Source organism: Ascidiella aspersa, chromosome 2, assembly GCF_963924565.1.
Source record: "Ascidiella aspersa chromosome 2, kaAscAspe10.2, whole genome shotgun sequence".
Classification (NCBI taxonomy): domain Eukaryota; kingdom Metazoa; phylum Chordata; class Ascidiacea; order Phlebobranchia; family Ascidiidae; genus Ascidiella; species Ascidiella aspersa.
In genome coordinates, this window is record NC_139448.1 from 36,115,644 (window position 1) to 36,137,482 (window position 21,839).

Genomic DNA, 21,839 nt, shown 5'->3' on the forward strand with positions numbered 1-21,839 from the left:
TTAGAACATGGATATCTCGACTTTCGCCCGAAAGTTGTTAAACTGTTAAGCCGAGTAGCCTATGTTACGATATAAAATCGTTTAATTATATCTAAGGTTTGCAATTCCGACTGCGTATTTTTCATAAAAGGTAAATTTCTTAGAAAAACTCTTTTTAAAGCAAACTCAAGTTAGCCATTTTGCACATTTCACCATATATAAGCGGCGTTCTTTGGTATCGGTATTATAAAAGGTTGTCTAGAACTGTACGGCACTCGTACTCGCACAATTTAATCCAAAATGCCTTGTTAAGAACTTTTATTTTCGCGCACGAAACGCGCGTGGATTTTTTATGAACACCAAAATGTATAACAAGTTTTACGCAGGATCATTTAAGTGGGCGCTGACCCTATATACGAGAGTCGATGGCTGCCATAGTCTCTTACAAGTTCTTAATCCGACTCCAAAGGAACATAGGTTACTAGAATGTCCTTAACTACTTCTACTCAAAGTCAAAGCAAAGTCAATCCAATCAGTAGATAATTTCCCGTTTGAGTATATTAACAAATTTCAGAAACACAACGATAAACGGAGCGGTGATTCAAGCCGCTAATCAGTAAGACAATTTCAGTAGGATGCATAAGGTATAATGACTCGCGAAACGCGGAAAAGCCGTTGGCTGACGCTGCGGTCACACGGTCACGTGTATAGTGACGAAAAAGTAGGGTAAATGCTACACCTACGACCTACACAGTTTGTTAAGCCACTGCAGGCACGTGACCACGGTGGAAGCCCAAGCCCTAAGCTAATAAATATTTTTTATTTGTGCAAAATCAATTTCCCACTGTATAACATATCTCCGCGGTAAGTTTTGTGATTATGTCGTGTCTGAACACTAAAACATGTTTGAAGGTGTTCAGACATTTGTTAATACTAACGCAATTAAAACATAAAAGTTTCGGCATTAATAATCGTTAAAAAAGGTCATCATCAAACAAATTAAAAAACAATATAGAAATTCTAAGCTTTATACAGTTATTAAAGTTGAAATGCGCAGGTTCATTAAAACACTAGTCAAGCGGTTCTCAACCTTTTATGAGCCTTTGCCTCCTTGCCCACGAATTAGAAAAAATAATTAACATTAAGTCACAAAGAAAGCTTCCAAAGATCATAATGAAAATGTTAATTTTGAACTTCACTGACTAATAATTAAAATATGCTATATGCTTGTGGTGCCTGGGGGACCGAGGGACACGGTTGAATAACTCCTTACTAGTCAAGGGTTAACGGGATGAGTTTGTAATAACTCGTGATTTCATTTGTCTCGAAGATAAATCTCCAGTTCTCTTGCTCCAGATCTCTTTCGTAGATTCGGAGAACTGTTTCAACTTTTGCTGTGACTTTAATGGCCTCGTTGTCAAGTTGATCGCCACTGGTGCTGGCGACATCGCCTTCAGTATCGCTGGAGCTCGATTCAACGTCCCCGTCGTTTTCGACTTCGGCGCGAACCTCATTTTCGATTTTCTCGCTAAGCAAAGGAACACCTTATATATTTCTTTTTATCTTTTTTAGAGTTGTTTGTAGCGCTTGACAATTCTTAGATTTACAGGAATTTGTTTTTTACAAGAAGTAAAACTTCCACGGCCCCCATGGAAGAGATTCGCGTCACAACGGTTGAAAAAGGCTGCTCTAATTGATTTATTGCAATTGGACAATTCTTAAAACCCACCTATTCTTGGGTGTTAAAGTAGGTCTTCTTAATTTAAAAATAAAGCAAAAAAATGGAATGTAATTCAACTTTTAAACTCCAAACCAACCTTATAACAGCGACCACGATCTTTCCATGCGCCACGCAAGCATCTTGTAACTTGCTCACGTGAACCAAGTTGGGTTCGACAAGTTCGTAAAGACCACGTGACTTGGCCACCTTCAATATCAATTGGTTGTTTTCTGTAAAGCAAAATTTACGTTTCAAGTTTGAATGACTATGCATTTGGCAGTGAGTTTGATGTAAAATTGTAAATTTTCGTTAAAACCTAAGTTAAGGCTTTCTCATCAACAAAACAAATAGCACTATTTGATGGTAATAATATTCGGAATAAACATGAATAAAAACTAATGTTCGTCCTTAGGGATGGCCGATCTGTGTTCGTCCGATACCAAATTAATATGGCAATTTTAGTTATGATTAGGGCAAATATTTGTTGACCTAAAAATTAGAAAATTTTGACCTGAAAAATTGAAATTTTGACAAATTTAACCTAAAAATAATTTATTTTGACAAATTTTTGACCTGTTAGAAATACATTACTTTAAATAACCTATAATTTTGAAGTTAAGTCTCGCGGTTATTTCGGATAAAGATATCATTCGTTGGACAAATATGTTTCATGTACATACAGAAGGTAAAATACAGCTCACCAAGGTTAAAAACAAACATTAACACAAAAATAAACACACAGGATCTATGTGTGGTCACATTATCACAAGTTAAATGCCAAGTAGACAATGTACTATTTCCAAGATGTACCAGAAAAATCCAAACTTAAAATAAAACAATTTATCAGATGGCTGAAATTCAACTAAATACGGAAACTTCAAATACAAAAAACGGCCTTTCTACTAACCTATAGATAAAAGGTGTAACTTGTTGCCCAGGTCAATTGCTTTTAAGGTGTTTTTCTCCAAAGGCTCAATGTCCACAGATTCTTGGCTTCCAACATCGTATACCTCGCATGTGTTCTCGTCGTAGTTTAAACAAAGTAACTGTCCTAGCAACATATTAGCAGGAGTTAGGCAATGCAGGTCTAGCACTATTCTCTAACATTTATACATGTTTATTAGGAGTGTCCTAGTTGCCTTTAATCGCGTTTAAAATACAGCATTAAATAAGATATTAATTCAACAATCGTCGTGTCGCCCATATTCTGCAATGTAGATGCGCGGCAATAGACGAAGAAGGAGTTCAACTTTGGAATAGTGCGTTTTTTTGCAATTTGGTAGTCAGGACACATGAATAAAAACTTTTACTGTGCTACTTTTGCAATTAGTCCGGCCCCTTATAAGCAAGTTTATTGGGGACATTTTATGGAAACCAACACTTTCATATAGTAGTTTTAAAAAGTCAATAAAATTCTGAGTTCAACACGAAATTATTTTTGATGCGTTTTTGGGGGTAATATAACTTTCAATGAGTAATTAATAAGAGCGGCATACAGTGACATAGGCCTACATACCTGAAAATGAACAGTTGTTCCGTAGTCGCCCCACCACATCTACCGAACTCTTTTTGCATCCTTTCAATACTTCGGTTTGTGTATACCGATTGATATTTTTGGAAAATTTCTCCGGGCGAAGTTCAGCGCTATAACCAAACCCTCCAACAACATATATGTCATCTGCAAGAATAGAAATCGCTTTGTTGTATTTTTGCTTTAACTCCTGCAGTTTCTCGGGAGTCCACCAAAAGTAAAAGAAAGCAAAACAGAAGAAAATAGTGGATTCCCAGTTGTTTGTTTGCGGAACCAAATCACTCACTAAACCAGTATTTTGCTTGTCAATCTTTTTTCAGTTCGCGACTTTATTATGCGACCCACAATAAGATATGACCAAACAAATAAAGTAACATAAAACCTGCATCTTTACTACTGCCGGACGTACTGAATTAGTTAGTGCGACACAACACATCTAATTGTTAGGTATTTGTTACATTGTGGTTGGGAATCACTGCACTAAACCATTTTGTATTTTTTAAAATAAATGTCTGCGGCAGCCCGCATCAGTCTGTTGTTAAATGACCAACAAGTCAAATCTTAAGTAATTAAGTCAAATTACTTGGGTTAACTATTACTTTTTATAAGGTTTACTCTAAACATTTCGCCTGGTATATGCTGAGGTTTTTTTGAGTTGATTCACTTTTTTTTCCAAAAAATGTATTTTTTTTTGTCATTGTAAAATGTATTTTTTACAACATTAGCCTAAATGCATCCTAATATTTTACGTTTAGTGTATGCTTTTAAACAAATAAGGATCGCGAACGGCGTTTTGCTAACTCAGATTTATTTTCTCCGAGATCTTTCTGTTAAGTCGAGGGTTAAAAAATATCGAAACCGTTATTTCAAAATCAAACAAACCGTTTATAGAAGCCACCCCACATTGGCGGCGCGTAGCTCTAAGGCTACAGTAATCACCCCAACCATTTGATGGATGCTTCCAGTTTAGTCTTTGGATGTGACTAGTCACGTTTGTTGGGTTGTCAACATAACCACCAACCATGTAGCAAAAGTTCTCGTGTGCGATTATACCGGCCTCAAAACGTGTCTGTTCTCTCGTCTGGAATCAATAAAAATCGTTTTAAAAATGGAAATTATTTCGAAACGAATCACGTAGACATAAGCGGAAAACATGACATTGCCATGAAACCGTGCAAATTTATTAACTTGATGCCCAACCTCGCCAAACAACTTGTTCTTTTTTTCCCTATCCAAACCCAGTGTTGTAAACAAGTCATTTTTGAAAAAAAGTCCCAGTAAAGTCAAGTCTAATTCAAGGATTTTACAATAAATCACAAGTCATGTCCCAGTCAAGTCATAACTATACTAAGTCAATTCCAAGTCAAGTCCTTGTCATCAAGGTAAGTATCAGCTTAAGAAAATTGGCCCAAAAAATAACAAAAATGCAACATATAGCGAGCAAAATGTTTTATGTGGAAAAATTCAGATAAACAACTGAATTTAAAAAAGCTCAGTAAAACATCTCCAAGTCGTTTGTCCCAAGTCCAGTCCTTGACATAAAAAGTAAGCACTCACTTACCAAAATTGGTAAACGAGTAATAACTTAACCCAAAATAACAAAAATGCATCACAGCAAGCCAAATTTTGTAAGTAGAAAAAATTCAATAAACAACCAAACTAAATAAAAACTCAATGAAAAAATCTCATTTTTTCTATCCATTTAATTGAACATTACATCAATTAAACAAAGCTCAATGAAAACATCTCATGTTAATATGTCCGAAAATAAAAATTCAAGTCATTTGAAAACAGTGACTTAAGTGCACTCAAGTCAAGTCATTGACTTAAGTCATTACAACAATGTCCAAACCAGGGCTGCGGAGTCGGTTAAAAACAACCCGATTCCGACTCCCGAGTCCCGAGTCCGCCTCCGGCCAAATGTAAGATTTTGTCGAGTCCTGAGTCCAGCTCTGACTCTACAGCCTGTAATTTACCCATTTACGCAACTAAGTTAAGGTTGATTTTCTGCAATCCACTCATATTGGTGTCATAATTGATCCACCCGCATTACATGGTTTAAAAATATTTCACATTTGCTATTACACTTTTACAACTTACATTTTGCCGCCTTAACAGTTAAAAAAATTTGATACTGCGCATGCGCACGTCGGACTCGGGACTCAGGTAGTTTTGCGCGGTCTTACTCGAATCCCGAGACCCGAGTCCGACTCCGACTCCGCAGCCCTGGTCCAAACCCCAGTCTCGTATTCCAGGGATACACAGCATGCGGCCGTTGACAATAACCTATGCGGCGGCCTCTCATCTTTTAGCAATTATGCACTCCTGTCACAATATTTGGCTAACTAGATTAACCTTTCCTCCTCGAAAATATATACAAAAGATAAAATTATAAATTTGAGCTTACTGAAACTATCTTTTCTTCCTTTGTCAAAAGATCAAACATCCTCAAACAGGTTGAATTTTCGTTCATCACCAAAATGCTTTGCCCTGGTTCTGCAAAAAATAAATGACTATACCGTAAAGTCCAAAGTAGAGCAATTAAGTGAACTAATGGAAAAGTTTGAATATTTCAACATAGGAAATATGACCAATTGGAAATGAATGGACCACGTTTTTAGATCCTACCTGGACGTAATAATTTCCTGTTCAACAAAGATAGTATTTCCACAAACCTAACAATGCACTGTGGAAACTCGTAGCAGACTTCCTGAACAACAACATTAGCATAAACTGCATAGAAGCATGTCGAAACTTTATAGACCAGGGGTGGGCAAACTGCGGCTCACCGGCATGTTTTTTGTGGCTCTTCTAGCTTAATCGTAAAATTCCAAAACAATTGTAAAGGTTACCAAGGGTACCGTTTATAAACGTTTCTCTCTTTTTTATTTCTTTATTTAGGCCAGAATTTCATTTATGACGTACCACTAGACATAGTCCGAAGAGTTAGTTAACAAAAGACTGATATTAATAAATATTATGCGTGTTATTTTGCTATTACTGTTATTATTGCGTTGATTATTACCGTTTTGTTATATTACAATTCTGTTGTTATTGCGGCTGGCCTTGCATTATTTACCGTTTTTGTATTGAAATAACTTTGAGGCTCTTTGGTGCTTGTATTTTCTGCAAATGGCTCTTCCATTGAATACATTTGCCCACCCCTGTTATACACTATTGTGCACTATAAGACAAATGCTAATATAACTGTTGTATGTGTATTGCCACAACAATGTTTTTAAAGCACCAACATTTTTTTAAAGCATTTTTAAGTAGTTTTATCCATTTAAGCGTTTGTGTGCTATTTAAGTTGAATTGTGCTGCAAATAATTTCTCATATAATTTCTCATATAATGACGAATACTGTTGCTTTCTATATAAAGTTTTCCTACCTGCAATTTAAACTTGTCGACCCAAAATCTACCAGTTACGTTTTCCCACCTATGGAGCAAAAACAAATCACCGAAATATTTTTTCCTGTTTTCCCAATCATGACTTATCCAGTTTTGTAAATGCATCAAGGCAGCCTCCTGAGATTCACACTGTAAATATAAAATAGATCGTAATCGGCAATTGCTTTCGATGTTATTTTTGAAGTTCATAAATCAACACCGAATTGGGAAATTATTTGCGTCTAACGTCGAATGTAATGTGGAGTGTAAAGAATGATAAAAACATTGTCAGGCTGGAATCCAGCAAAATATCAAAATTAAAGTAAAATTATCTTCGGAATAAAATACGGTTTGACGAAAATAGAAATGATTTTTAATATTAGTCGAAATAAGATATAAACTCGGAGCTATGGAATCGACATGAGTAGAGGGTAGACTGTATCAGCCCTGCTGAAATGGGGCTAACGAATGATTATGGCATTTTTATGCGAATATACCGAACATGGCCCACCTCAACTGCATTATTTTACCTGTTTTATCTATTTGAATGCACTTTTTTGCGCTACGGAGAATTTAGATTACTTTTCCATTTTTCAATATGTCCTTAATAAAACCCAATTTTGAATACTGTATATGGCCTAAAGACGCCGTGTGTCTCATCGCACCCTCGTAAATGAAAGTTATGCAACTTAAACAATATAAAGAAGCTTTTTCATGACGTCACGTATAGATGTATCTTTGTGATGGCACATTATAATGTAACATTTTGACGTCATATCTGTAAAAAATTTCATGTCCACCCCAAACAAAACTTAAAAAAAATGCCAAATTGATTGTAATTCGAACGGGCGGCAGCTTTTATTTGTCCTGATAGATTAAAAATAGTAATCTAAAAAGGTTGGCCCACATAAAGAGTTTCGCGACCCATAAGTTAAGAAGCGCTGTTTTAGACAATTTTTCAACAGGCAACGATTACGCCTAAATGCGTGTAGATTTGACACCCTGCTTTGTTTATTGGTTGTTATTGCCTAAAACAGCCTAATCATATATAATTTCATGTCTTGGTGAAATTTTTATGACATTTATCATATTCAACATGTGATAAAAACTTTAACATTGGTATAATTGTTTTACACACATCATACAAATGCTTACGCCAGATGGAGATAGGTCGATCAGGGCTTTTATTGCTTCGAAATCCAACAAAACAATGGTTTCTTTATCATTCAAGATCGGGAAATATAACTGAAGATAAGCTTCGCATTTTTCCAGCAACTTTTCAAATCCCATGTTTCTCACAATATTCCAGTGCTTTAATGCATTTGCTGGGTTTAGGTTTCGTACAACCTTGTCGTAAATCATTTTCTCTAAACCTGTTGGGTACATAGAATGTCAACAAATGCAAAACGCAACTTTCATTTCCCCGTTAACTTACTTGACATTAGAAAGTAGTTGGCAGTTGCATAGACATCAAACACGCTTTCCTGGTCGATCTTGATTTCACCAGTGTAAATAAAATCCAAAGTTGCCTCCAGCTTTTTAGCGCTAACACCACTGATTTCGAAACTTTCTTGGTATTTTTCAGACATCTGGATAAAAAGTTTGAAATTCAAGTTAAAAAACTATGCCCCTGTTTTCCAGATTCGAGTTGGCAATATGCGTACAACTCAACCGCTTTTCTGTTGGTATATGCCTCAATACAAAAAATAAAAGATAAAAACTTCTTAGATCTAGAAATGTGAATTTGTGGCAACTAAAAAGAAGGCATTTTTCAAATTGCCCTTTTTTACCTTTCCTATTATAAAACCACATGTTGCCAAAGCAAAGGAAAGGTAACTATTCCATCAATTTTTTAGACTTGAGAGTCGTGTCCGCAGTAAATGAACATCAACATTCTTTTGTTTATGTGTGGAACAAATTGCAGAATACAACCACTATCTTTCTATTTACATTCACATTCCACTTACCTCTGTGGTAAACATTGTTTCAAAGAAAACTGAAACCGACGCTAGGATGGTTTTGTGAACGGGGAATTCCCTACCGTCACACTTTAGTCTTGCATCGGTGAATTTCTGGCTGCTCGATCGATCGCTGTAAAAGCAACGAGTTTTGAACTTTTGCCTTTTGTTTATTCAACTGGCTACCTTGGGGCCTTAGAGGTTACGCAAAATGTGCAATAATTGTGTCAGTGTTTAAAAACAACCAGAAAAGCAACTGTTGTTTCCAATCATTGTCAATCAAGGTTTTTAACGCCAATAAAATGTTGCGAGCTCTTATAAACTACAAACATCATTTACCTGTTTAACCAGCTCATTACATTTTGATTGTGATAATCTTTGGTGTAAAGGTCCATGTTCTTGTACAATCCAACGTTCTACACAAATATCGCCTAATCTGGTTTGTCCAAAATGGCGAACTGGGATAAAATTTCTGAAACCAATTCTGAAATTTGTTTTTGATAGAAACATAGCTAAACAAACGTGAATTAACAAAAGTTCGAGAATGGGTTTGAAATTAATATTAACCATTAGTGTAAAGCACTTATGAGATAAGTGGTAAACATACCTATCGTTTAAACGCCCAATTCGTAAAATATGTACAAGGCTGCTAAAACCATTACCTTAAATCATCCACAGCAATAAATTCAGTTGACGATATTTCAACGAGTTACTGTAACTTTTCGTGCTGTTTGTAACAACTGCTTCTCTTTCAACTGGTAAAACATCAACACTGCAAAATCAGCCTACGCTTTCCGTGTGGGTGCTTTTATACAGTGGCAGACAATACGCGTTTGTCAGACACGTAATGCAACGTCTCTGCTTTGAACAGGTCCTGCATAGTTAGAACCGGAAATGACTTTCATTACCTTGCCGTATAACGATACCCTACACTGCACAAATGATGCGCTGGAAACCGGAGCACATTTAATAAATCAAGCACATGAACAAGCAAACAACGGAAGACAAATACGCGTTTGTCTGACGCGTAATGTAATGTATTTTCGTTCAATATAGACCTGTAAGAACTCCCCATACGCGCTAGCCTGCTAAACAAACTGTACCGTAGCATATTTACTCATCAAGTACAAAGTCAATATATTTGTCCACACAAAGCATGCAAACTATACAAACAACTGCAGCAGTTTGTATAATGTACTCCAGTCATTCTTTACTTATATTCGACTTGTCTTTAAGTCATTTAAAAATCTAACTTGACTTGGGACGTTAAGTCAAACATTTGACTTGACTAAAGTCATTTTAACAGACAATGGTCTTTGACTTAAGGATTGTAACATACCCACGGCGAAGTTATTTCACTTGAAAGGGATTTAGGCAAATGACTCTCACTGAACTAACGTTTTTAGTTGAATAAATGTTTCAGCAAGTTACTACTTGCCACAGTAAAACCATCATAAACGAATAAAACGCCACAAAAATAACATTTTTATTAAAATAATACAGCTCAAGCCGGGTACTTTGTTTCTCAAAGTTGGGCGAGTGTCCTACTAGTTGGGCCTGGCAAAATTTTAGTAAGTATTGCATGTTTTGTGGAGACAAAGCGAAAAAATACTCAGAGTGAAAACATATTCTTATAAAATGTATGTAGTTCTGGTTGTGCGTGACATTTTTTTTAAATAAGCCTATTATGAAAATATACGCTGTTCTAAAGTGAGGCTGGTAAAAAAACGTTTAATAACTACTGCCCTAGAGTCTACAGTTGCATTATTATCTCACATTAAACGAATTATTAAAATATACACAAAAACCGCAGAAATTTGCAGTTATTACAGTTGAGAAAATGCCACTGCAGTACGCTGTTAGTCAAGGGTAAACGGAATGAGTTTGTGATAACTCGTGATTTCAGTTGTCTCGAAGATGAATCTCCAGTTTTCTTGCTCCAGATTTCTCTCGTAGATTCGAAGAACTGGTGAAACTTTAGCAGTGACTTTAATTGCTTCGTTGTCAGGTTGATCGCCACTGATGACGTCATCATTTTCAGGATCGCTGGAGCTTGAATCACCTTCTTCGTCATTTCCGGTTTCGGTGTGTACCTCAGTTATAGTTTTCTCGCTGTACAAAGAGAATATACCTTTAAACATTGCAGGCCTGCATTTAGATTCAGGTCAACCTATGTTTTACTTGGTAACAAAATCATCAGAACCTTGTTGCAGTTTTATAGCGTGACTCGCAAAACAATGTTTCGACGAACCTTTCAAGTAAAATACAATTTTTCCACGAGGGTGATGTTCTATATAAGGAGTTATACGTGATAGCTAAAGCTGCTGTGATCAGTTGCACGGCAGAAATCAACCTATGGATCACAACATACAATCGACGTTGCAATTTGTAAGGTTGTCACCTAATCCACAACAGTCCATTGATTGTGCACTTTACGACAATCTAACTATTAGAGTAACGTCAAAAATATTAGGTCCAACGAAAAAGAAACACGATTTGACTATATCAATTAAACACGGAGGCTAGCAGCAATATAAGTGTCGTTAGCGAGCCATTTTTAGACTTAAGTCAAAGTTAAGTCATGTCAAAATATTTTAATTTAAAAATGTTTGTTGCTAAAGCAATGCCTTGTTAGAGTGTCGAGTGGTTTATCGAAGGTAAAGGTTTTATTTGTACTATTTCTAGACAACACACTTTCTACGGAACAATACAAAACATTTGCATGTGATCTGATGGAGTGAATTTGAAAAGTTTATGCCTTTTTAGAACATTTACAACAGAAAGATGGAACCAACATCTAAAGGGCTTTTCAAAACTGAATTAGATCACGCCAATTCGTGGTCATTTTTAGGTTTAGATCTTCTTACGAAATACTTTATGTATGTAGCATCATTGAAATTATTAAATAATTTGGAAACATTGCATTCCCTCGATTAATTATACAAGACTTGGGCACTTGTACCAATATAATCAGGTGCTTAAAAAGCTCACTAAATTTAGGATTTAGTTTTTTCTATTCCGATTTCTATTAGAACATTATAAGTTAAGGACGGCTTATTTCCTTTTATTATTCTTTACACTGATGCCAACAGTTAGTAACAAGAATTGGTATCCTGAATATACGGCAGGGTTTAGGATACTAATTTAACTTTAAAACACCAACAAACCTGATAACAGCAACCACGATCTTTCCATGCGCCACGCAAGCGTCTTACTTATCTTGGAAGACACAAAATTTCATTGGTCTATATGTGCACGGCTGCAAATTGGTTATAAGTTTTCAATGGCGTGTCTGTATCAAGGTATTAAACCTGATAAAAAACTTAAAAAACTATTGAATAAAACACCTTAAAATCCTATTTTAAACCTTCAAACACCTAGCCAACCTGATAACAGCAACCACGATCTTTCCATGCGCCACGCAAGCGTCTTGTAACTTGCTCACGTCAACCAAGTTGGGTTTGACAGGTTCGTAAACACCACGTGACTTGGCCACCTTCACTATCAACTGGTTGTTTTCTGTAAAGAAAATTTACATTTCATGTTTGACCTAGTGAGCAAGTGGTATAGAGTTTGGTGAAATGAGTTTGGAAGTTTACTGAATGTCCAACGATTAAATAAACATTGATTTAATATAGGTGGAAAATATAAGTTCATGCGCCTAAAAAGGTGGATTACATGCAACACGCTAAGGCTTAAAAAAACACATTCACACGTAAATAAGCACACAGGATCTATGTGTGTTCAGATTATCGCACATAAACTGCCGAGTAAAAGATGTATTATTTCTAAGCAGGGCTGCGGAGTAACCCTACTCCGACTGCCGAGTCCAGTTCCGACTCTACAGCCTGTATTTCACTCATTACTTAACTTAAATAAAGATATTCCAATTTTATTAAAAAAATTATTAAAAACACTAATTTCAAACCGAAGTTATGTGGCACAATGATCTAAGTCAAATCAAGTCATTTTGGGCAAACGACTTATGTCAAGTCAAGTCATTTGATAACAGTGACTTAAATGTATCTAAGTCACAGCCATTGACTTAAGTCTTTACAACACTTGTTTTACGTAGACTTACTCGAGTTCTAAATCCGACTTCGCAGCACTGTTTCTAAAATGTATCAAAAACTTCCAACTTAATATAAAACGAAATATCAGGTGGAAGAAATTCAACCAAATACGGAATCTTCAAATCCAAAAAACAGCTTTTTCTTTTTACCTATAGATAAAAGGTGTAACTTGTTGCCCAGGTCAATTGCTTTTAAGGTGTTCTTCTCCAAAGGCTCAATATCAACAGATTCTTGGGTTTGAACATCGTATACCTCGCATGTACTTTCGTCGTAGTTCAAACAAAGTAACATTCCTGGTAAAGTTTTCTCTGTAACCAAGCAAACGAACACGAAATGCTCTTTAAATTGTTTTTTCACTATGAGAAGATAACTTCAGCATAATATAGTAGTGATATTGGGTTAAGCCATATCCTTAATTTGATCACGTCATCATAACGTTAATTAGGGCTCAGTTTGCAGTACCGCATTGTTTGCAAAATATGATAAAGGCTTGTTTGAGACCTATCTACCATTAAGGTACTGCGTCTCTACCGTATAGTTTAACAAAGTGTCAGCTGCTAAGCTTTGTAGTTTTTTGAGAAATTTAGTACATGCAAATAAATGAATTAGTTTAAGATTTCGTCATTTGCGGCAGAATTGAATTTGGCTTGTCAGAGACATATTTTTTCGTTAATTCTTATCCAGTATAGGCTTTACATACCCCTGTGTCGCACCACAACATCCACCGAACCCTTTTTACATCCTTTCAATTCTTTAACGTGAATATTCCCTTTGGTATTCTTGCAGTGTTTTTCTGATGTAAGTAGAGCGCCATTATGACCATAGCCTCCAACAACATAAATGTCATCTGCAAGTTTCAAGAAGAATAGTTTTACCCATCCGATATAATGCCACGCAAATGTAAAAATGTAAAGAACGTAATATTGTGTGTTAAAACGAATAAGAAGAAAAGAACAGCCTTGGACAAGTAGCTTGACTTAGGTGTCATTCGGCTTTAAATTGTGTTGTTTCTTGAGGTTTAACCAGCCTAAAAGTAAGTCAAACAAAAGATGGAATAGTAGCCAAAATATAACGTCCCATCCAGCAAAATTTTGTTCCGAATATTGTTGCCGGAACAAAATTTGTTCTTGCGGACCAAAATCGGGAAAAATGCTAGGAGCGCAATGCTTATTCCCATGAGTTACCATCTCCTAGGTTTCTCGAAGTTTTGGTTTGTTAAAGCTTAAAATCATCGTAACTCTATTTTCAAAATCCAACAAACCGTTTATCGCAGCAACGCCGCATTTGTAACGTTGGTGGGCGGATCTACCGTAATCTTCCCAACCATTTGATGGACACTTCAAGTCAAGTATTTGGTTATAGTAGTTTAAATACCTTGGGTTGTCCACATAACCACCAAACATGTAACAAAAGTTGTTGTGGACAATTATACCGGATTCGAAACAAGGCTGTTTTCTGGTCTAAGACAAAAATATGTTTTGTGAAATACAGTATAAGTTTTGTTAAATTAATAAAATATTACGTGCACAAATCAAGATAAATAGCCCAATTTTCTAAACAATTGCTTAATAAAAACGCTTTATTCTAATCCAAGCTATTAGTCCATAAACTTAAGTCAAGTCAAGTACTTTTGCCCAAACGACCTCATCCGAATAGTAGTTATAACACTGCTAAAGAGAAATCTTATTTGTACAGAAGTAACAATTATACGACATTAGTGTAAATGCCTGGAAGCTATTTAGGCTCCTAATCCGGCAATCAACCAAATGTCACCAACCTCGGGTTTCCCAATCCAACATGGGAAAATTTAGTTTTCATGCATTGATTATTTTAATCCTACTTTAAAACCAACGCGGTTGTTTAAAACATATTCTTGTAATTGTGCTTGGCGTTAAATTCTAATTGCGATTAAATGCGTGTAATTGAAACAGTTAGCAGTCTTTCTACCAGTGGTTTGGGATTTCAGTTTTTTTATAACTCGGGGACATTAACGGGAAAAATATTACGAACCCCTAGGTCAGTGTTTCTTACCCCTTTTTACTTGGGGCGCACCAAGAGACGTATGAACACGTGGCGGCGCAGCTTGCGAGCGAAGCGAGCGCGAAATTTTTAAGATGTACCGATATTTCTCTTAAACTGCCTGCATTTTTTTATTATATAGGTTTTATAGTTGCCTATATCTTTAAAGAGACTTTCAGCCTTTGAGACTAAAAACGTTATTTTGTCCATTAAAGTCTTATTCCGAATAATCTTGGACTTTTTTCTTTCGCCCGCGGCGCACCTAGCAGCCGTCCATGGCGCATCAGTGCGCCGCGGCGCACCGGTTGAGAAACGCTGCCCTAGGTTATCACAAGGACTTATTGCACGTTTATTTGGATTTCGCGAAGTATGTTATAAGCTTAGGTGTTACTGTCTTAAGGGGACAACCCTTAAAAACAGAATTTATCAACCTGTGGCACTCTGCCCTGAAAGTATCCAAGGTGTTACGAGAAAATTTTTAGGTTTAATAGGAAGTTTGGAGAAATTAACGAGAATGTAATAATATGGCGGTTGCCGCAGTTATACTCTCTATTTAAAACAAAACCTTGACCCATAATTTAACATTTACGGCTAAAAATGAGAAAAATAATAAAAAAGAGCATAGTAAATTTGAAACCAGCAGGTGGTACACATTGATTTGCTTACTGAAATCATCTTTTGTTCCTTTGTCAAAAGATCAAACATTCTCAAACAGGTTGAATTTTCGTTCATTACCAAAATGCTTTGTTCTGGTTCTGCAAAAAACAAATGATAATAACTTCCAGGAAAGTGTTTGCGAAATTCAAAATAAAAATATAATATGCATAATAAAAGTGGATTTTAAATACTTGAACATTGCAAATTTAAGAAACGCTACTGAAATCCACCGTTCTTACCTGGGTGTAACAGTTTCGTGTGCAGAGAAGATAATATTTCCACAAACCTGAGACCGCACTTCGGAAACTCACAGCAAAGCTCCTGAAAACAACATTGCTATGAAACTAAATATAGAGAAATGTGTGACGCAGGGTGAATGCTATAAGACCCATTACAGGATGCGTGGTACATATTGCCCAGAGATAATAATAGACGAAACAAGCATGCTCAAATACAAGAATAAATAAGTGTTTGATTGCCGAGACGCGGTAAATTAAAATTCAGCGTACCAGATCTTGTTTTACAAAAGTTTTTTTACAAAACTTTCTTTCTTTTGTTTTCTTTGCGACAAAATTACTTGAAAACAAAAGCCACTGCATACCGATTTGGGTTGGGCTTCGGACTAAAAAGATTTCATAACCCGGGACTGATAAAACCCAAACTACATTTCATAACAAACACCACTTTGATATTCGCTAAGCTAAATACACAGATTGGATTTTGCATCAGACAACTTAAATTTCCGGAACTGAAACGTTTTAAACCCAAGCTTCTGATATTTGGGGATATGTTGAAATCTGCCGCCAAAATGTTTATTTGCTAATTTGTTGAAAGTGATAAAAGAACAAGAACCATGGCATAGTTGCTTCAATGGTATTCCCTTCCTACCTGCAATTGAAATGTATCCACCCAAAATCTACCAGTGATATTTTCCCAACTTCGGAGCAAAAACAAATCACCAAAATGTGCTCTTCGGCTTTCCAGATCATGACTTATCCAGTTTTGCAAATGCAGCAAGGCAGCTTCCTCAGATTCGGCCTGTAAAGGTTTATTGTTCGTTCGTGATTGGTTAATTGTCCACTTAAAAAATAGGGCTTTCTTAACCTAACCTAAAATGCCAATACCCGACTTTAAAGATTGAAACCGTTTTTGTCAAATTTGATGTAGTAAAAAAAATTAAGGGTTGGCGAATTCGGTGGCCAAAACTTCACTGCTATACAAACGCTTGGAATTTGTGTCACCACGATGAAAGGATGAGAAACATTGATATAGATAATAAGGTTAGTGGTTCGCTACACTATGCACGAATCTGTTATGTAGCGTGTCCATGAATTGCAAAGCTGAAAAGGTGGAGTAGATTGACATCATCTTGATTATGACGTTCGAATGATAACAATTACCTCCCACCTCTTATAAGTGATGCTTGATTTATTTCTTAGTCACTTTAAGTAAGGATGATACAAGTTCGTATCGAAACGTCTTATAATCAAGACGATTTCGAGCTACTCGACCTTTTTGGCTTTGCAATTCATTATACACGTTAGTGGTATTATAACAACACTTACGTCAGACGGAGATACATCAATCAGGGCTTTTATTGAATCGAAATCCAATGAAGCAATGGCTGCCATATCGTGAAAGATGGGGAAATGCAATTTAAGATATGCTTCGCATGTTTCCAGCAACTTTCTAAATCCCATATTCCTCACAATATTCCAGTTGTTTAACGCATTTGCTGGGCTCAGATTTCGTACAACATTGTTGTAAATCATTTTCTCTAAACCTAGAAGAATACCATTAGAAAGTGTGCGTCGTTTCAGAAATACATGTACCTATTCAAGTGTACTAACTTGGAATTAGAAAATAATTAGCTGTTGCATAAACATCAAACACGCATTCTTGGTCTATCATAATTTCACCAGTGTAAATAAAATCCAAAGTTGCCTCCAACTTTTCAGCACTAACACCACTGATTTCGAAACTTTCTGTGTGTTTCTCACATATCTGGATGAAAAAAATTGTCATCAAATTTTAACAAATATTCGTCGTTTTTTGTACACCCATATCTATTATTCTATGATTCTGTATGCTTTACTGCAAAATATGAAATCAGTATGGTACCGTTCTTAAAGAAAAATTAAAACATCTTTATTTAAACTACTGAAACTTTCTTTCTCCTGCTGTTTTTCATTAAATCAAACACATTACATGCAGTGTTGGGAATTAAATTTTTTTGTCAGCCGGTTCTGTTACAAAAAGTCCTATTTTCCGTGAAATAATTGAAGTAGTTGCAACAGGATGCAACCCCAGGTTCCAGCAAATGCTGCTAACTGCGAACCGGTTGAATCCCACCACTGCTAACAGCCACACTAAAAAGCAGCAGTCGTCTCCTGACTTGTATTAATGACGCAACAATTAAATTTTCTACAAACAATTATAAAGGAAAAATTACTACAATTATAAAAAATAACACAGTGTATGACCGTTAAGTGCGACCATTGCACATTTTGAAAAAAAACAAACACGTGAGCTACTTGGATCTCAAAAATCAATGTATAGAATAAGATGCAAAAATCCATTGACAATAACCAGTAATGCTAACCGGTTCGCTGATCTTATAAAATTCCGCGAGACGGTTCTACAGAACCGGTGCGAACCGGCTGAATCCCACCATGATTACTAGCTAATAAAGGTGAAATTTTATGTTTTGCAAAGTAGCGTTGATAAACAAGAACTATTCTATATTTTTGTTTGGGAGTACAGTTAAAAGTGGGATTGAGTGTGACATTAGGCTTGCAATTTGGGATAAAGGAATTTAAACCCATTGTCATTTCCACCCTCAATATATCGTCTGTCGTTAAACTCACCTTACCCCTAATTTGATCCTTAATTGATATCGATAAACCTTATTCCAAATGTCTTTCTACACCTGTTTTCACCCCTACTCGAAACCATAAAGTCCTATTTGTGTTATCCAAATAACCCTGGTAAAACTGTATATATGTAAACATTGTTGTATTCTTGGGTTAATTAAACGGCCAATTATAGCGGGTGATTGGTGCATCTAACATAGGCATTTGCACACGAAGGGGGAAATGATTGCTTTTACAGCAATATAGCTTAAAATAATCTTGAACAAAAAGAAAAAATAATAAATTAACATGTTAATTATAGTCGATATATTACGGTAAATGGAATGCAGCAATCTACGCTGGGGTTAGGAAACTGAAAACGTTGAAGTAGCATTGCTATATATATAAGCATATAACAGATTAGTACACTGCATTGCCAACCTGACAAAAACTACTTATATTCGACCCTTACAATCTCCACAAAGGTAAATGTTTCGCTGTTTTGATCATGCAGCCACGAAATTCTTGGGATCAGGTCCGCTGAGCGACAATCCCGGTTTGGCCGAGGTCGTGAGTTCGAACCTCACAGCAGGCTAGGTCAACTGATTTGGCCTCCGGATTTAGCCATTAGCACTATTTCGCATTCCACTCACCTCTGTGGTAAACATCGTTTCGAAGAAAACTGAAACCGACGCAAGGATGGTTTTGTGGACGGGGAATTCCCTACCGTCGCACTCTAGTCTTGCATCGGTGAATTTCTGGCCGTTCGATCGGTCGCTGTAAAAATAATTTTATTTCGTTTTAAATAAATGGTTACCCAACGTAAAATGCACAATAGTTTTTGAAGTTTTGTCAGCATAAGCTAGATATTTTAAACAAAGCGATTTGAGGTTTTAGTTAGGAAGTCACGTTATTTCGTGTAATTTAAGCAGTCACGTTATTTCGTGTAATTTGGCGTCGTGTATAAATATCACTCCAAACAAAAATCTTGAATCTGCCTTTGGTAGACAGAACATTCTGATGTCAAATTTGAACGCCAGTTTGGTAATGTCTTAAAGATACAAAAATATTTTACGTTTTGTAAAAAAATATAGAAATATTTTTACGTATATGTACCGAAAATGTAAATTATAGTTAACAAAACATAAAAGCATTCTACTATCAGGGAAACTTCCAAAATCGTTAAGTCGCTTGATCATCCGATTTATCTCAAAGTATGAACGCCCAAGAAAAGTTGTCGATTGTTTAACAGTAACCCAATAATATTTGCACAGGCCTAAGTTTGTAAATTTTTTTTATCAGAAGTCGCGAATTTAATCTTTAAAGTTATTTTTATTGATAAAAATCAATTTCATCGATTAACATTAACTTGTGTTTTCAAAGGTTTTCACCTCCATTACAGTGAATGTGCCAATAAAATGTTGCGAGCCTTCCAAAATTTTTCTTACCTGTTTAACCAGCTCATCACATTTTGGTTGTGATATTCTTTTGTATAAAGATCCATGTTCTTGCTTCAAATAACAACTTACGAGTATATCACTAATCTTTTCGAAAAACAAAGGTTAGTTCATAAAACAATTGAGATAAAATTACCAAACAAATCTATAAAACCTGTTTTAACAGACAGTCACGATCTATTCCCCCAATGAGACATAATATAATAGGTTATTGCAAAAGATACTGAAATTATATAAAGCGTGACTATTTTCTAGTAATACACCGAAAGCCATTGCAGACTCGCCAAATCGTAAAAGCAATGGCTTTCTGTGTACTAATTATACGTAAGCCGTAATCGTTGGTCAAAAAGCAGCTTCAGAAGGGCTAGATCTCAGTGGTTAACATGAACATGTGAATGCATGTTTCATTGAATATTTTCTAGTAATTTATTTTTTGCCAACATGAATATAACACATAGACAGCCAGTGTTGTAAACAAGTCATTTTGTAATGACTTAGCTCCCAATTAAGTATTTTGTAAAATAATTACGCCCAAGTCACTCATAAAAGAACTTCCAAGTCAAGTATTTTTGATGAAATAACAAGTCCCATGCCAAGTAATAATTTGAGCAAGTCAATTTTGAGTCTATTAAAATTGGTAATTTCTCTGATTATGCGCAATAACTCAACTAAAAAAAAACAACAAAAAGCAACATATGGCAAGAAAATTTTGTTGTGCAAAATTTAAGTTAAATGACCCTATTTTACAAAAACAATGCTCAATAAGAACTCTTCATTTCAACCCCCATTTGTCTAAAACGACTTAAGACAAGTCAAGTTGTTATACCAAAACGAAAGTAAGGTAGAGTCATTTAAAACAGTAACTTAAGTGCGCTGAGGCCAAGGCACTGATTCATTACAATACTGTAGACCAGTGGTTCCCAAACTTTTTTGGCTCGTGGCACACTAAAAATATCTTAAATATTCGTGGCACACTAAAAATATCTTAAATATTCGTGGCACACTAAAAATATCGTAAGTATGCGCGGCACACTTTCAGCAGAACAACAATAGAGTAATTTTACGATCGCCCTTGACACACGACAAACTATATGTAAATGTCTTAATATTATTAATTTGTATTGGGTGGTGCGTAATTAAGTCTAAAATACCTGTCTGCATGCCTAGTGGCAATTACTAATACATATAACTTATTTTCAAAAATTACAAAAAAGTTTCGCGGCACACTTGACAATCTCTCGAGGCACACAGTTTGGGAATCACTGCTGTAGACACACTAACTTGAGTACGGTAATATGCAAATCACTTAACACAACACCGGTTCAGAATACAAATCCTAGAAATATAAAGACAAATACATTTATACGTGACAAAACTTTATGTGAGTTAGGCATTGCTAAACTCACGTACGTTTGATCAAACTCTGATGTCACAAAAAGCTTCTCACGATTATGACAAAGGCCTTTGTCCTTAACGCGTTAAAAAACTGACGAGACGAGCATGGTAATTAAAAACGTGACGCCGGCCAAGACATATTGGAAAGTTGAACGAGTTCACGTAATTCGCATTTAATTAGTTAAAATTCCTAGACAACTAAAGACACAAACTGGCACTGGAAATCTGGAACATCTCAAATACAACCTACACGAAATAGCTGCATAATAAAACATAAAACTGGTTAAGAGCGAACCGCGGTTTTGCCATCTCTACTATATAGTTACAACCAGAGAATGACATTTAAAAGCTCGGTATGTGCGCTACACTGCTAGGTAAAGTCTACAACCGTAGGTAACTTATCAGCTTATCAAGAACAAAACAAATAATTTTGCCAAGAAAAGAAATTTGAGCTCGGATAAGTCAGTAGTTTTCACTAACGTGTGTTACGTAGAATCAGTGGTGGTTAACCACCGGTCCGCGATAAAGTTTGGCCGCTTCGACAAACAAAACGTTTTCTTGATTTGTGCAGTTGGAAACTATGTGTTTTTGCCAACTTTAACTGCGTAAATGCAAAATTTGTTCGCGATTTGGGAGAATCTGTTTAGCACAGGGGTCTCCAACTCAAACATGCCGACATGCCAATTTTTATTTCATGACTTCTTTCCGTGCCAAAGATTTACAACTATTGTTTTTATATAATATTAAAAGCGCATTTATACAAAAAATAAAAACAGTATAATGTTATAATATCAAAAGTAATTGTT

At 35.8% G+C, this 21,839-nt stretch overlaps 2 protein-coding genes across 2 annotated transcripts; both read right to left on the reverse strand.

The window, feature by feature from the left end:
- Window positions 1-529: 529 nt before the first annotated feature.
- On the reverse strand, window positions 530-8,709 carry LOC146165533 (kelch-like protein 12). The gene is made up of 11 exons (XM_083380949.1): window positions 8,590-8,709; window positions 8,058-8,211; window positions 7,778-7,995; window positions 6,623-6,772; window positions 5,859-5,940; window positions 5,638-5,726; window positions 4,113-4,311; window positions 3,216-3,377; window positions 2,607-2,750; window positions 1,797-1,929; window positions 530-1,507 (listed from the first exon to the last, which is right to left on the reverse strand). The coding sequence occupies exons 1-11, from the start codon at window positions 8,602-8,604 to the stop codon at window positions 1,252-1,254; spliced, it is 1,602 nt and encodes a 533-aa protein (XP_083237075.1). The 5' UTR covers window positions 8,605-8,709; the 3' UTR covers window positions 530-1,251.
- A 994-nt stretch (window positions 8,710-9,703) lies between these two features.
- Window positions 9,704-19,685, reverse strand: LOC146165534 (kelch-like protein 12). Its single transcript, XM_083380950.1, has 12 exons — window positions 19,630-19,685; window positions 18,835-18,958; window positions 17,180-17,333; window positions 16,895-17,112; window positions 16,218-16,367; window positions 15,569-15,650; window positions 15,339-15,427; window positions 13,915-14,113; window positions 13,354-13,500; window positions 12,803-12,961; window positions 11,967-12,099; window positions 9,704-10,692 (listed from the first exon to the last, which is right to left on the reverse strand). The coding sequence occupies exons 1-12, from the start codon at window positions 19,683-19,685 to the stop codon at window positions 10,440-10,442; spliced, it is 1,764 nt and encodes a 587-aa protein (XP_083237076.1). The 3' UTR covers window positions 9,704-10,439.
- Between the last annotated feature and the right edge of the window lie 2,154 nt (window positions 19,686-21,839).